At 36.6% G+C, this 15,185-nt stretch overlaps 3 protein-coding genes across 7 annotated transcripts; all 3 read left to right on the forward strand.

The window, feature by feature from the left end:
• Window positions 1-2,402: 2,402 nt before the first annotated feature.
• LOC105184171 (uncharacterized) lies at window positions 2,403-5,060 on the forward strand. 2 transcript variants are annotated; one of them, XM_025307101.1, is made up of 6 exons: window positions 2,404-3,188; window positions 3,273-3,573; window positions 4,040-4,139; window positions 4,285-4,392; window positions 4,570-4,725; window positions 4,798-5,060. In XM_025307101.1, exons 1-6 carry the CDS (start codon window positions 2,795-2,797, stop codon window positions 4,837-4,839), a joined length of 1,101 nt encoding a protein of 366 aa, XP_025162886.1. In that variant the 5' UTR covers window positions 2,404-2,794; the 3' UTR covers window positions 4,840-5,060. The 2 variants fall into 2 exon arrangements, with proteins under 2 accessions (XP_019697445.2, XP_025162886.1); XM_019841886.2 differs by having other exon boundaries at window positions 2,403-3,573.
• An 850-nt stretch (window positions 5,061-5,910) lies between these two features.
• LOC105184170 (uncharacterized) lies at window positions 5,911-10,068 on the forward strand. 2 transcript variants are annotated; one of them, XM_025307102.1, is made up of 5 exons: window positions 5,911-7,087; window positions 8,969-9,068; window positions 9,214-9,321; window positions 9,482-9,637; window positions 9,758-10,068. In XM_025307102.1, exons 1-5 carry the CDS (start codon window positions 6,312-6,314, stop codon window positions 9,791-9,793), a joined length of 1,176 nt encoding a protein of 391 aa, XP_025162887.1. In that variant the 5' UTR covers window positions 5,911-6,311; the 3' UTR covers window positions 9,794-10,068. The 2 variants fall into 2 exon arrangements, with proteins under 2 accessions (XP_025162887.1, XP_011141061.1); XM_011142759.3 differs by having other exon boundaries at window positions 9,708-9,799.
• A 767-nt stretch (window positions 10,069-10,835) lies between these two features.
• LOC105184169 (uncharacterized) lies at window positions 10,836-13,807 on the forward strand. 3 transcript variants are annotated; one of them, XM_019841885.2, is made up of 5 exons: window positions 10,839-12,028; window positions 12,849-12,948; window positions 13,046-13,102; window positions 13,311-13,466; window positions 13,537-13,807. In XM_019841885.2, exons 1-5 carry the CDS (start codon window positions 11,259-11,261, stop codon window positions 13,576-13,578), a joined length of 1,125 nt encoding a protein of 374 aa, XP_019697444.2. In that variant the 5' UTR covers window positions 10,839-11,258; the 3' UTR covers window positions 13,579-13,807. The 3 variants fall into 3 exon arrangements, with proteins under 3 accessions (XP_011141060.3, XP_019697444.2, XP_019697443.2); XM_019841884.2 differs by having other exon boundaries at window positions 10,840-12,028; window positions 13,046-13,153; XM_011142758.3 differs by lacking the exon at window positions 13,537-13,807 and having other exon boundaries at window positions 10,836-12,028; window positions 13,046-13,153; window positions 13,292-13,457.
• The last annotated feature ends 1,378 nt before the right edge of the window (window positions 13,808-15,185 follow it).

The raw sequence follows: 15,185 nt of genomic DNA on the forward strand, positions 1-15,185 counted from the left end.
ACGACTTCTATATTAATTGAACAAGCGTACTTTCTTTTACTCTAATTTATTGCACTAATGTGCACCACTTTAAAAACTTTCTTCGAAAAAGAGCAGCCCTATAAAGACTACACATTTACACAATTTACACAATAGCCTATAAATTGACCTAAAAACAATCGCACAAATATTGTAGTTTATGTTTATATGATCAACGTAAAATCAATTTAACAATTATTTCTCAATGTTGCAACTATTAGTAATGCATATCGCGTAATAAACCCGATAATAAACCAATTAACGGTAACATTACGTTACCGTTATAATTTCTTGCTCAACAATATGATTATACACAATATATATTTGTATCTTTTACATCTTTTAGCCACAATTTATTTCCTTTGTCAAGAAAAAAATGTTTCAGACAAAAGTTGCTTGGTTTGAAGGGGGGGACATAAGACAGCGATAACATTTTGTTTAGAGATGACGCCACTTCCAAGATATTCGCTGATCATCCATTTTCTTAAATGGAAATCCCACTTTTTTATTATATCTCTTTCTGCCAATTAATTTAAACAACCCTTGTCTGAAATATTTTTTTATTTTTTGACATATTTAAAGAAACTTACGATATCTCGCTAACTATTTGACGGAAGGAAAAGTGGTACTAGACATTTGAACTCTATTTGATGTCAAGAATATGTTGTTATAATAACGCCCTGATTTTTGTTAATTTGATAATTTTGAAATATTCAAAGGTCGATAAGTTAACAAAAGTTAGGGCACTATTATAGCAATATATTCTCGAGATTAAATAAAGTAGTAAGATTAAAAAAAGTCTAATACTATTTTTCTTTCCACAAATAAGTTAGCGAGATATCGTTAATTAAATGTTGAAAAGTTTTCAAGTTTTCCTTAAATATTTCAAAGAATATTAGGCAAATATTATGTTTCAATTTATCGCGTATGTTGAGAGAAATACTGATTCCGAGTTTCGCTCTGATATACCTAAACAGCATCTTTCGCTTTTCTTTTACCGCCATTATGTTTGGCACAGTGAGTAACATTGATTATCCGACAAGTTCATGAAATACAATTATTATCTAACGCAAAAAACATATAGATTCTTATACAAACGAGTGCTATAAATATTTCTTATTATTATTATTATTATTATAACAAGTTCAAGAGCAATGGGTCTTTACCATAAGTATTGTTATCGACTTCTCTTATAGAATTTTGCTTGATCAGCTTATATCTGTCTGGCTCGATAGTAGAGTTCTATATGTTACGTTCTTGTATGCAACAATTACAAGTCGTAGCGAGTTTCCGTATTGTATCACTTTGTTAAAGAACATCATCTTCATTTAATGTTATCGCTTTAGTTTCGAATTAAATTTTCCGACGAGTTACGGCAGGAGAAAATCACTGTTAAATAATTGTAATACGTTTTATTACATTTTCCTCTATATTTAAGGCAGAATAGAGACAACGAACGAAACCTTTCACGAAAAATGGTGTAAACTTGGATCATCTGTGAAACATATGTTATTAATGATTCAGGCTAGTAATTTAGGATGCAGGCTTTCAACATGCAATAAGTTCAATTTGTCTTTATCCCCATTTTTGACGGTAAGAGTATATTTCCATTGTATCACTATTTGGGATATGTCCCGATAAATTTTTTGACGGATTTTCAGATCTTAAATCAATCATACTCCATCACCCTTGTGCTCTTATGAACGAAAAGGACAGCGCCACTATGAAAATCTCGTACAACATTTAAATACTTTTTCAACGAAATGTTAATTTTGCAATCCGAAAATGGTAGTTTGAATTTACTAGTTTGAATTCAACAGGATTTTAATAGGATTGAAGTAGTTGAAAACATTTAAAAATGCACATGTCAACGTGATATCACGTAAAAATATAGTGCTGTGAGACAATTATGATATTAAAGCAAATAATTATTTTTTGGCCACAATTTGTTCGTAAGTATCTTTTGTCAATAGTCCGAGTGAAAATAATATACCTCGTTAAAAGTGATATTTCGATAAGTGATACTGCGATAAATGATAAATAGCCGAGAAATAGCCGGCGTTGTTCCACATAGTTGCACATAATCCTGCTTTGAAACATATCGCGGATTGAGATAGACTGCGACATGTTTTACAGTGAATGCTGCATTCCCAACATCTAGCTGAAAGCTATAAGATAATAACTGCTCCTATGAGCGACGGTAATAAGAAGGAGGTTTAGGGTTGTTTCTCCTTATGATAAACCAAATGATAAAGATATGTCCGTTTCTCCGCAAATCGTCATTAAATTCTCTACAAAATGTAATTCCCACATCCGTGGCATTTAGTCGTAGTCTTTCATTTCAATCTTATAATAAGAAAACGTAGAAATTTTCTGTCGTATATAGGGGAAGATAATAACGAATGACTGACATCTCTTTTTATCGGTATTCTCAGCTGCTTTTGAACGGAGCAAAATATCTCCGTTCATCGATTTACAGCAATAACATATTAACGAGCGTAGCAACAGGGAAGCGTAGCAATTCAATGAAGTTAATAATCGGCCGTAGTTTGTCAGTTCCTTTGTGATTTTGGAATTGCGATATTAAAGACCAGAGTCTTTGCCGAAACGCAGAGAGACGACAGTAGAATCGTAGAAGTAGACCGGGGATGAACGAAATCCACCTCCGTATAGACCATCCCCGCAAATCCAAGTAAACTCTGCTTAGAAAACGCAAGTATCCGAAGAGAATCTTAATTTCCTGATTAATCAAAGAAAATTTGCACGAGGAAGAATTATGACGAACATGGACTTTCGAAACGTGAATCCGCTGAACATTTATTCGAATTATTTATCGGGCAATCTTCTGCCCTTAACGCAACGCGACTCGCAATTTTCGACCGCATGGAAGTTGTATGGTACTTTAATGTGGCTGATTCAAATAGCACAATTATGCACCTTAACCATAGGTATTATCTCGACGTCACGAGAGAAAGCTTTTCAAGAAGGCTTTATAACTTTTGTGCTTATAATCGAAGTATTCTTCATAATTGGACAAATTCAGTCACACAAGAAACTGGTGGACCAGCTGATCCAAAAACTGAATGATATTCTACAAATCGGGGACGACCTCATGGAAAATATGGTGAGAACGACTCTGAAGCCTATGAATGCTCCGTTCAAATATTACAGTATGTTGGGTGCGATATGCGTCACGGTGTGGTTTTCGTTACGCTTACTGTTGGTCTTCGAGAAAGATACCTTTTTTTACGAAGATTTCAGGATGCCGGCGGTCTTTTCTAAACAGCCGTTCTCGGCCCGTATTTTCATATTGGGCAGTATTTTGATACTAATCGGCAATATCCACATTTTTCTGAAGAAATGTAGCCTGTACATTTACATGGTACACTTGGTGTTGCTGATTACGGTGCAATATCGCTATACCGGCAAGAGACTCGTCTTGATATTTCGAGAAGCAGATGAGCAATGTAATAACGGACAAATTAACTCTGAAGCAGATCAATGGGCGAATGATGCAATAAAAGCGTTGTGCCGACATCACACTACTGCAGTACGGTAATTATAATATTTATTTCGTCTCTGATATATCTCTAGATGTGTAAGTGTAAAGTGTAAAGCCAAATTTTGAGTATGGTGAGTATGGTGGGCATATTGTTAGTTATTAAAAAAAAAGAGTAGCTGATATTTTCAAAGTATGTCCCTCAAGTCTTTCAAACTACATCCTCTCTCTAAATGAATCTGTGTGAAAGAAATCAATTTCTTTATATGTTACGTTGATGCACATGATCGAATGCATGAAATGTCGGATTTCCCGTTTCTTTAATTTTACCTGTACCATGTAGATGCCGTAATACTGTAGGATGATCAGTGTTTAATCTATCTGCAAGTCCTCTAGAGGTTTGGCTTAGATCTTCTTCTGCTTATCAAACCGGATCATGTTCATTAGGTCGCTGATTATGAATCTGGAATCAAATTTCGCATTATACGTATTATATTCTACATTGATATGCTCATGTTTCAGTTTATCGCGTATGTTGAGGGAAACACTGGCTTCAAGTCTCACTCTGATATACCTAAACAGCATCTTTCGCTTTTGTTTCACCGCCATTATATTTGGCTCAGTGAGTAACATTAATTATCCGACAAGTTCATAAGATGCAACTATTATCTAACAGTAAAAATATATCAATTTTTATATACATAAATGCTATCAATATTTATTATCCCGATTATAACACGTCCAAAAGCAATTGGTTGTTACCACAGGTATTATCGACTACACTCATAGAATTTTGCTTGGTCAGCATATATTCCTCCGGCTCGGTAGTGGAGTTCTATATGTTATGTTCTTATATACAACAATTGCAAGACGCGGTAAGCTTTCGTATTGTCTCACTTTGTTGTAGAAGATCATCTTCATCTACTGTTATCGCTTTAGTTCCGATTTAATCTACTAACGAGTCACGGCAGTTGAAAATCACTGCTAAATAATTGTAATATTACTACATTTAAATTGTAATATTATTACATTTTTATCTATATTTGATATAGAGTAAGGACTTCATGGATGAAGCGTTTCATGAAAAATGGTATCAATTTGGGCCATCTGTGAAACGCATGTTTATGTTAATGATTCTGGGTAGTAATTTAGGATGCAAACTTTCAACATGCGATAAGTTCAATTTGTCTTTACCCTCATTTTTGACGGTAAGAGTTTAATTTAATTAATTGTATCGTTATTTATAATTTGCCCGGTTAAACTTTTTGGCGGATTTTCAGATCTTAAATCAATCGTACTCCATCGCCCTTGTGCTCTTATGAACGAAAAGGATAGCGCCACTATGAAAATCTCGTACATCATTTAAATACTTTTTGAACGAAATGTTAATTTTGCATGGCAGGAATGGCAGTGAATCTAAAGTGAATTTTAATATGATTAAAGTAGTTGATAACACTTAAAAATGCATATGTCAACATGATTTGAAATGTCACTAAAAATATAATAATAAAATATAATACTAAAAGCACTGCGAAACAACTAAGATATTAAATCAAATAATTATTTCTGGCCACAATTTGTAGTAATTTAGGATGTAAACTGTCAACGTGCGATAAGTTTAACTTGTCTTTATCCTCTTTTCTAACGGTAAAGGTTTATCTTAATTGTATCGTTATTTGAGATTTGCCTCGATAAACTTTTTGGCATAATTTTAGATCTTAAATCAATCGTAGTCCATCACCCTTGTGCTCTTATGAGCGAAAAGGACAGCGTCGCTATGAAAATCTCGTACATTATTTAAATATTTTTTGAACGAAATGTTAATTTTGCAAAGCGAAAATAGCAATGAGTTTGAAGTGAATTTGAATAGGATGGAAGTAGTTGATAACACTTAAAAATGTGTATGTCAACGTGATTTAAAATGGGACTAAAAATGCAGCACTGTGAGACAACTATGATATTAAATCAAATAATTATTTTCTGGCCACAATTTGTTCGCAAGTATCTTTCGCCAATATTTCGAGTGAAATTAGCATACCTCGTTAAAAGTGACATATAATTTCGAGAAATAGCCGGCGTTGTTCCACATAGTTGCACATAATCCTGCTTTGAAACATATCGCGGATTGAGATAGACTGCGACATGTTTTACAGTGAATGCTGCATTCCCAACATCTAGCTGAAAGCTATAAGATAATAACTGCTCCTATGAGCGACGGTAATAAGAAGGAGGTTTAGGGTTGTTTCTCCTTATGATAAACCAAATGATAAAGATATGTCCGTTTCTCCGCAAATCGTCATTAAATTCTCTACAAAATGTAATTCCCACATCCGTGGCATTTAGTCGTAGTCTTTCATTTCAATCTTATAATAAGAAAACGTAGAAATTTTCTGTCGTATATAGGGGAAGATAATAACGAATGACTGACATCTCTTTTTATCGGTATTCTCAGCTGCTTTTGAACGGAGCAAAATATCTCCGTTCATCGATTTACAGCAATAAAATATTAACGAACGTAGCAACAGGGAAGCGTAGCAATTCAACGAAGTTAATAATCAGCCGTAGTTTGTCAGTTCCTTTGTGATTTTGGAATTGCGATGTTAAAGACCAGAGTCTTTGCCGAAACGCAGAGAGACGACAGTAGAATCGTAGAAGTAGACCGGGGATGAACGAAATCTACATACCATCCCCGCATGTCCAAGTAAACTCTGCTTAGAAAACGCAAGTATCTGAAGAGAATCTTAATTTCCTGATTAATCAAAGAAAATTTGCACGAGGAAGAATTATTACGAACATGGATTTTCGGAACGTGAACCCGCTGAATATTCATTCGAATTATTTATCGGGCAATCTTCTGCCCTTAACACCATGCGGCTCGCAATATTCGACCGCATGGAAGTTGTATGGTATTTTAACGTGGTTAATTCAAATAGCACAATTATGCAGCCTAATCGCAGGTATTTTGTTGACGTCACAAGAGGAGGCTTTTCAAGGAGGCACGCTCATCAATCTTGTGCTTATTATCGAGGTATTATTCATAGTTAGACAAATTCAGTCGCACAGGAAACTGGTGGATCAGCTGATCCAGAAACTGAACGACATTCTACAAATCAAGGACGACAACATGAAGTATATAGTGAGCACGACTCTGAAGCCTATGAATACTCCGCTCAAGTATTACGTTGTGGCGGGTGCAGTGTCCCTCGCGGTGTGGTTTGCGTTAGGGTTACTGTTGATCTTCGAGAAAGATACCTTCTTTTACGAAGATTTCAAAATGGTGGTGGCCTTGTCTAAACAGCCATTCTCAGCACGCACCTTCATACTGGGTACTTTTCTGATACTGATCAGCAATGTTCATATTTTTCTGAAAAAGTGTAATCTGTACATTTACATGATACACTTTGCGCTGATGATTACGGCGCAATATCGTTATACCGGCAAGAAACTCGCCATGATATTTCGAGAACCATATGTAGAGCAATGTAAAAACGGACAAGTCAGCTTTGAAGCAGATCAATGGGCGAATGATGCAATAAAAGCGTTGTGTCGGCATCACACTACTATAGTACGGTAATTATAATATTTATTTCGTTTCTCATATATTTTGTAGATGTCCAAGCGTAAAGTGTTTTGGGTAGGGAGTACTGCACATTGTTAGTTATTAAAAAAAAGAATAGCTCATATTTTCAGAATATGTCCCACAAGTCTTTTAAACTACATCCCCGTCCTAAATGAATCTGTATGAAAGAAAGAAGTTTTTTTATATGTTAGGTTAGTGCTAGAGTTTCCAATCCCGGATACAATTTAGGATCCCGGGATTTTTTGGATTCCATCCCCGTCGGGGATCCCGGGACTAGTCCCGGGATTATATATATGTAAAGAAAGAAACAAGGAATATTTACAAATAATAGAATTATTTTATTTATAGAATGTTCATAGACTTTTATGAACATTATGACAAATGAAAAATAAAATTTCAGTAAAAATGAAGCAACTTACATTAATGATTGCACAAAAACCGTTACAATTAAAAATTAAAGTTTTTGTAATAAAAATAAAAATAATTATTTCTTCTTTTTCACATTTGACAAAGCGACTTTAAAAATAATAAAACATAAATTTTGTTAAAAAATATCTGATCGAGGATCCCGGATTCGAGTCTGTGTTGCGCCAGTTTATCCGCGAAATTTAAAATAGAGAACTCCCTTAATATTTAAAACAAATAAAAATAATACATGGAATTAAATTTAAGATATGAATACACACTTCTCTAGCAAATGCTCTAAAACATCAGTAATAAGTAATAATTATTAAAGTAAAATTTTTGTAAAACGTAAGTATTATATAGACACTAAGCATTAAATTTTGAAATCCCGAAATCCTAGGATTTGTGATGTTAAATCCTGAGTATTTTCGGGACCAAAAATTTGGGCGGGATCCTGGGATCCCGGGATTGGAAACTCTAGTTAGTGCACATGAAATGTCGAAATTTTCACTTTTTTAATTTTATCTATAGCATACAGATGCCGTAATATTGTAGGATGATCACTCTTTAATTTGACTGCAAGTTCTCTAGAGTTTTTACGTAGATCTTCTATTTATCAAACTAGATATACTCATGTTTTTGTTGGATCACTGATTATGAATCTGGAATTAAATTTAAGAAATGCATAATGGCGGATTCAATATGGTGGCGCTTAAATATCCAATTTTATTAATGTTTGGAGGACTTTTTTATTAATTTTTGGAGGATTTTTTTATTAATATTGATATCCTCATTTGATTTTGTATGAAATCTTCTTTATATTTCGGCTCCCTAGGGACGAACTTGGAATCGAAATTTCAAAATTCAAAATGGCAGATCCAATATTTCGGCTGCAAATGACCAAATTTGTTATTCTATCATGGGGAAAATTATATTCGATATGTCCATGGTTTTTGGGTTGCTAATGATGAATCTAGTCAAAATTGCAAATCTAAAATAGCGGATCCAATATAGTGGCTTCTAGTGACACTAACGGTATTCCATTATAAATATTCTTACCTCCATTATTAGCAGGAGAAATATGTCGAAGGAAATTACTTCTTTGCCAAATGAGTTTGGTGAAAACCTCGAATTTATGGCAGTCGTTATTTGCAACCAAAAAAGCATATCGAATTTGGCACGTGTCCATACTGGAATATCAAAGCTGGTCACTTGAAGCTGGCCACCATGTCGGATTCGCCATTTTGATGGATTCGTCACTAGTGACCTGAAAAAATTCTTATAGATAGGCTGCCATGTAAAATATAAAATTATTCGCATTCATCGGTTTTGGCACAAAACATTGATTTCGAGTGCACGATTGAGCCGATTCAGCGGAATTTCTTCTTGTCAAAAATTCACTAGACCAAATTTCATGTTACTATATTTTACGTGGATATATTTGCGTGGATATATTCATGTTTCAGTTTATCGCGTATGTTGAGGGAAACACTGACCTCAAGTCTCACTCTGATATACCTAAACAGCATCTTTCGCTTTTGTTTCACCGCTATTATGTTTACCACAGTGAGTAACATTAATTATCCGACAACCTCATGAGATGCAATTATTATCTAACACAAAAAACATATCAATTTTTATACACACGAGTGCGAAAAATATTTCTTGTCCCGATTATGACACGTTCAACTGTAATTGATCCTTACCACAGGTATTATCGTATAATCCTATAGAATTTTGCTTGTTCATCATATATTCGTGCGGCTCGGTAGTGGAGTTCTATATGTTATGTTCTTGTATGCAACAATTGCAAGACGCGGTAAGCTTTCATATTGCCTGACTTTGTTAAAGAAGATCAACTCCATCTATCTGTTATTGTTTTAGTTCCGATTTAACTTTCCAACGAGTTACGGCAGGAGAACATCACTGTTAAATAATTGTAATATGTTTTATTACATTTTTCTTCATATTTGATGTAGAGTAAAAACATTACGGACGAAGCTTTTCACGAAAAATGGTATCAATTTGGGCCGTCTGTGAGACGCATATTTATGTTGATGGTTCTGGGTAGTAATTTAGGATGCAAACTTTCAACGTGCGAGAAGTTCAATTTGTCTTTACCCTCATTTTTATCGGTAAGGATTTATTTTAATTGTTTCGTTATTTCACAAATTTGTCTCGATAAATTTCTTCGCGCATTTTCAGATCTTAAATCAATCGTACTCCATCGCCCTTGTGCTCTTATGAACGAAAAGGATAGCGTCACTATGAAAATCTCGTACATCATTTAAATACTTTTTGAACGAAATGTTAATTTTGCATGGCAGGAATGGCAGTGAATCTAAAGTGAATTTTAATATGATTAAAGTAGTTGATAACACTTAAAAATGCATATGTCAACATGATTTGAAATGTCACTAAAAATATAATAATAAAATATAATAATAAAAGCACTGCGAAACAACTAAGATATTAAATCAAATAATTATTTCTGGCCACAATTTGTAGTAATTTAGGATGTAAACTGTCAATGTGCGATAAGTTTAACTTGTCTTTATCCTCTTTTTTAACGGTAAAGGTTTATTTTAATTGTATCGTTATTTGAGATTTGCCTCGATAATCTTATTGGCGTATTTTTAGATCTTAAATCAATCGTAGTCCATTACCCTTGTGCTCTTATGAGTGAAAAGGACAGCGTCTATGAAAATCTCGTACATTACTTAAATATTTTTTGAACGAAATGTTAATTTTGCAAAGCGAAAATAGCAATGAGTTTGAAGTGAATTTGAATAGGATGGAAGTAGTTGATAACACTTAAGAATGCGTATGTCAACGTGATTTAAAATGGAACTAAAAATGCAGCACTATGAGACAACTATGATATTAAATCAAATAATTATTTTCTGGCCACAATTTGTTCGCAAGTATCTTTTGCCAATATTTCGAGTGAAATTAGCGTACCTCGTTAAAAGTGACATATAATTTCGAGAAACAACCTGCATTGTTCCACATAGCTGCACATAGTCCTATTTTGAAACATATCGCGGATTGAAATTGCGAATTGAGACTGCGACACTGCGACATGTTTCGCAGTGAATGCTGCATTCTCAACATCTAGCTAGAAGCTATAAGAGCTATAAGATAATAGCTGCTTAGAGCAGTGACGGTAATTAGAGGGAAGCTTGCGGCTGCTTCTCTCTACGATAAATAAAATGACAAAGATATATCCGCTTCTCCACAAATCATTAAATTCTCTATAAAATATCATTCCCATATCCGTGACATTTAGTCGTAGTCTTTCATTTCAATCTTATAATAAGAAGACGTAGAAATTTCCTATTTTGTGTATAAAGGAAGAAAATAATCGAATGACCGACATTTCTTTTCATCGTTATTCTTAGCTGCTTTCGAACGGAGCGAAATACCTCCGTTCGTCGATTTACGGCAATAACATATTAACAGGCGTGCAAAGAAGCGCGCGTAGCTATTTAATGAAGTTAATAATCAGCCGTAGTTTGTCGGTTCTTTTGTGATCTCGGAATTGTGATATTAAAGACCAGAGTCTTTGTCGACATCTCTCTGCAGAGAGATGACAGAGGAGTAGGATCGTAGGAGTAGAGCGGGGATGCGCGAGATCGTGTCACACCGTCCTCGCGTATCGTAGTGAACTTTGCTTGAAAATCACGAGTGACACGGGCGAATCTGTACTCTCTGATTGGACGCAGAATTCGTACAGTAGAAAGCATCATCGCCAACATGAATTTCCGAAACGTGAACCCTCTGAACGTTTACTCGAACTACATGTCGGGCAACCTTTTACCCTTAGCGCCGCGCGACTCGCGCTTTTCGCTCGCGTCCGTGTTGTTCGGCGGCTTCATGTGGTTGCTTCAAGCGGTCCAATTATGCGTGCTGGTCCCAGGTCTTATGATGGTGTCGTGGGAGAAGGCCATTGTGGACGGCACGATCACCTTCGTGCTCATCATCGAAGTGTCCTTCATCGCTGGGCAAATTCAAACGCACAAGAAACTGACGGATCGGCTGATTCAGAAGCTGAACGATATCCTGCGAATCGAGGACGAGATGATGGAGAACGTCGTGAAGACTACCCTCAAGCCCATAGATGCTCCGCTGAGATTTTACGTGGTGGCCGGTTCGTTGTCCGTGTTCGTGTGGTTCTCATTACCGTTACTGATGATCCTCGAGAGGGAGACCTTCTTTTACGAGGATTTCCGGTTGCCGGCGGTCTTCTCCAAACAGCCATTCTCGTCCCAGACCTTCGTGCTGGGTAGCATTCTGCTGGTGATGGGTAACGTCCAGATTTTCTTGAAGAAGTGCGGCCTGGACATTTACATGATACACCTCGTGCTGATGATGACAGCGCAGTATCGCTATACCGGCAAGAAGCTCGCCTCGATATTCCGAGACGCGAGTAAGCGATGTGAACTCGGCCAAGTTGGCTGCGAAGTAGATCGATGGACGGAGAATGCGCTGAAAGCGTTGTGCCGGCATCATAACAGTGTCGTACGGTAATTGTTATCTTTATTTTGTTGCTCGCATATTTAACGAGGGTATATAAGCTTTGCTACATTCGTCGGCCAACATTGGACATCGGGAAAATTAGTTGATAATTTCAGAACACATTCCTTACGTCTCTCGAACTACACCCTCTTTCGGCTCAAGCTGAAGTGGAAATTCAACTTGTTCAACACCACGTATTTCTTGCGTGGGCTGCTAAATTAAATCTCCCCTTTGATTGGACATTCGCTCTGCGAAGGTCCAAGTAAAGTGTAACGAAAGATGGCTTATACAGGGTGTCTTAAAAATACCGGAACCCCCGGATAACCTTGCAGGATCAAGTTCTCATGAAAAATTGTAAATACAACAGTTGTAGAAAATCGAATAATGGACTTGATGGTGACCTTGAATTTGACATTGGCCATGACCTTCAAGGTCATTTGGAGGTCAACTTGCGTTTTTTAAATAGGAAACCTTATTTTTTATCACACTTTTTTTTTCTACCAATTAATTTGAACAACTTTTGTCCAAAACATTTTTTTATTTGCCTAATATTTTTTGAGATATTCGAGGTGATCTCCAAATGAAAACTTGATAACTTTTTCAATATTTAACTTACGATATCTCGCTAACTATTTGTCGGAAGAAAAAGTGGTACTAGACTTTCTTGCTTTATTTAGTCTCAAGAATATATTGTTACAATAACGCCCTGACTTTTGTTAACTTACTGACTTTTGGAAATTTCAAAATCATCAAATTAAGAAAAATCAAGGAGGTTCCCCGGTATTTTTAAGACACCCTGTATGCGTGTATGTTGAACTACTTTTGCAGCTTGTCGTCTGTGCTGAGAGATTTGCTCTCTTCGAGCCTCAATTTGATTTACATCAACAGCGTCATACGCTTCTGCTTCACCGCTATTCTCTTCAATGCCGTGAGTAATTGCTCCACTAATTATCGATATCAAGTCATAAACGGTGCCAAGGCTGACTTGCACTCCAATTCCAACGCGCTTGAGGTCTTTGCCACAGGTACTATCAGCCACTTTCCTAGAGGGTTTCCTAGTCAGCATGTATTCTTGCGGCTCGGTAATGGAATTCTACATGCTTTGCTCTTGCATGCAACAACTGCACGACGCGGTAAACTTCAGCAGTGTCTCCTCTCCCTGAGAAAGATTACCTTCACCCACCTTTATCGCTTTAGTCTCGGATTAACTTCCCGACATGTGTCGCCTCGAGTATCGTTTGGAGAGGGCGATTTTAATAATATTTCATTAGATTTCTACTTTCGATGTAGAGTACAGACATTACGGACGAAGCCTTCCACGAGAAGTGGTATCAATTCGGGCCGTCCGTAAAGCGCACGTTCATGCTGATGATATTGGCCAATAACTTGGGCTGCAAACTTTCGACATGCAACAAGTTCAATCTGTCTCTGCCCTCATTTATGACGGTAAGAGTTTATTTTACGCGCGTCAGTTTACCCGAGACTTGCCTCGACAATTTTTTCTACGAGCTTTCAGATCTTGAATCAATCGTACTCCATCGCTCTTGTGCTCCTGTGAACGAATGGCGCAGCGAAGATCTGCAAGCTTTTTGTTCTCTTGAGTGAAACGTTCGTTGTGCAAGTGAAGAGCGGCAGCAAGTTGGAAAGTGGATAAAAATGTAGTTTAGATAGCTAATAATATTTAAAAACGCAAGCGTCGTTAGTATAACTAGTGGAGTGTCAGTAAAATAGTAGCATTCAAAAGTAATTGTCTTGATTGAATCAAATATAGTAATTAAGTTGCTGTAGTTCGATCCAAGCAATATTCGTTAGTCTTCAAAATCAACCAATCATACACTGAGAACAAATTGTATTAAAATTAAACAAATATTTGATCGAATACGACTGTGAATACATTAACTTAAATTAAGCAACTATTTTCTAAAATTCAAGAAAACAGTTTACATTCAGAGAACCTCCGTATTTCATTTCAGAAATTAGTCGCTTATATCAGATGTAGTAAAAAGAAATCCATTATTTTTGCATGAAATTGAAGGCTTTAATTACCATAGTTAGAATGATCCGATTTAGGTCAAATATGCGCCGTTTTGTTCGATAACTTGTTGCCATTTTGAAGGTAATTTCATTATGCCTCTCTCATAGAAGCCCTCGTCCCTATTGGCAAAAAATTGAGACAGTCGATTTTCACAAGCCTCTCTTGAAGCGAATTTTTCACCAGCAAAATTGTTCGCCATGGACAGGAACAGATGGTAATCACTTGGTGCCAGGTCCGGACTATAAGATGGATGCATAAGAACCTCCCAATCAAGCTCCCGGAGCTTCTGGCGAGTCACTATCGATGTGTGTGGCCTGGTATTGTCCTGATGGAACACAATTCCTCTTCTATTGGCCAAAGCTGGCCGCTTCTGGGCGATTGCTTCCTTCAGACGGTCCAATTGTTGACAGTATAGTTCCGAGTTAAGAGTTTTGCCGTAGCAGCTCATAGTAGATAATTCCCTGCCAATCCCACCAAACACACAGCAAAACCTTCCTGGCCGTCAATCCTGGCTTGGCCACCGTTTCCGCCGGCTCACCGTGATTCGACCACGATCGTTTTCGCCTGACGTTGTCGCAAGTGATCCACTTTTCATCACCAGTGACCAACCGCTTCAGAAATGGGTCGATTTTGTTGCGATTCAGCAGCGATTCGCAGATGGAAATTCGGTCCATGAGGTTTTTTTTTGTTAACTCGTGTGGAACCCATACATCGAGATTCTTTTTGTATCCAGCCTTATTCAAATGGTTCCAAACGGTTTTTGTGCAATCTTTAGTTCTTGGGCAATCGAAACAGTGCTTACATGACGGTCGGACTCGACAATGACCATGATTTTATCGGTATTTTCGACAATTGGCCTTCCAGTGCGTGGTGCATCTTTGACATCGAAATTACCGGAACGGAATCGACGAAACCAAAATTGCGCGTGATTGGCTGTTACAGTATCAGGATCATAAACACTATTTATATTTTCAGCCGCCTGGCTTGCGTTTTCGCCTTTATCGAAGAAAAACTGTAAAATATAGCGTATTTTCTCTTTGCTAGTGTCCATCTTTGACGCGCGCTCAAACAAAACTGAGTCAACTAATCACAAAACTGCCCGAAAAGTTTTTTTAGTACGAAATCTCATC

The sequence above is a fragment of the Harpegnathos saltator genome, unplaced genomic scaffold (assembly GCF_003227715.2).
Source record: "Harpegnathos saltator strain DR-91 unplaced genomic scaffold, Hsal_v8.6 scaffold83, whole genome shotgun sequence".
Taxonomy (NCBI): Eukaryota; Metazoa; Arthropoda; class Insecta; order Hymenoptera; family Formicidae; genus Harpegnathos; species Harpegnathos saltator.

Excerpts from the sequence above, each read along its gene's own strand:
- LOC105184169 (XM_019841884.2), top strand. The coding sequence starts at position 11,259 with ATGAATTTCCGAAACGTGAACCCTCTGAACGTTTACTCGAACTACATG. Across the intron at positions 12,949-13,045 it reads CCGCTATTCTCTTCAATGCC|GTACTATCAGCCACTTTCCT; the intron begins GTGAGTAATTGC and ends TCTTTGCCACAG. Across the intron at positions 13,154-13,310 it reads TGCAACAACTGCACGACGCG|AGTACAGACATTACGGACGA; the intron begins GTAAACTTCAGC and ends CTTTCGATGTAG.
- LOC105184170 (XM_011142759.3), top strand. The coding sequence starts at position 6,312 with ATGGATTTTCGGAACGTGAACCCGCTGAATATTCATTCGAATTATTTA. Across the intron at positions 9,322-9,481 it reads TGCAACAATTGCAAGACGCG|AGTAAAAACATTACGGACGA; the intron begins GTAAGCTTTCAT and ends TATTTGATGTAG. Across the intron at positions 9,638-9,707 it reads CTTTACCCTCATTTTTATCG|ATCTTAAATCAATCGTACTC; the intron begins GTAAGGATTTAT and ends GCGCATTTTCAG.
- LOC105184171 (XM_019841886.2), top strand. The coding sequence starts at position 2,795 with ATGACGAACATGGACTTTCGAAACGTGAATCCGCTGAACATTTATTCG. Across the intron at positions 3,574-4,039 it reads CATCACACTACTGCAGTACG|TTTATCGCGTATGTTGAGGG; the intron begins GTAATTATAATA and ends CTCATGTTTCAG. Across the intron at positions 4,726-4,797 it reads CTTTACCCTCATTTTTGACG|ATCTTAAATCAATCGTACTC; the intron begins GTAAGAGTTTAA and ends GCGGATTTTCAG.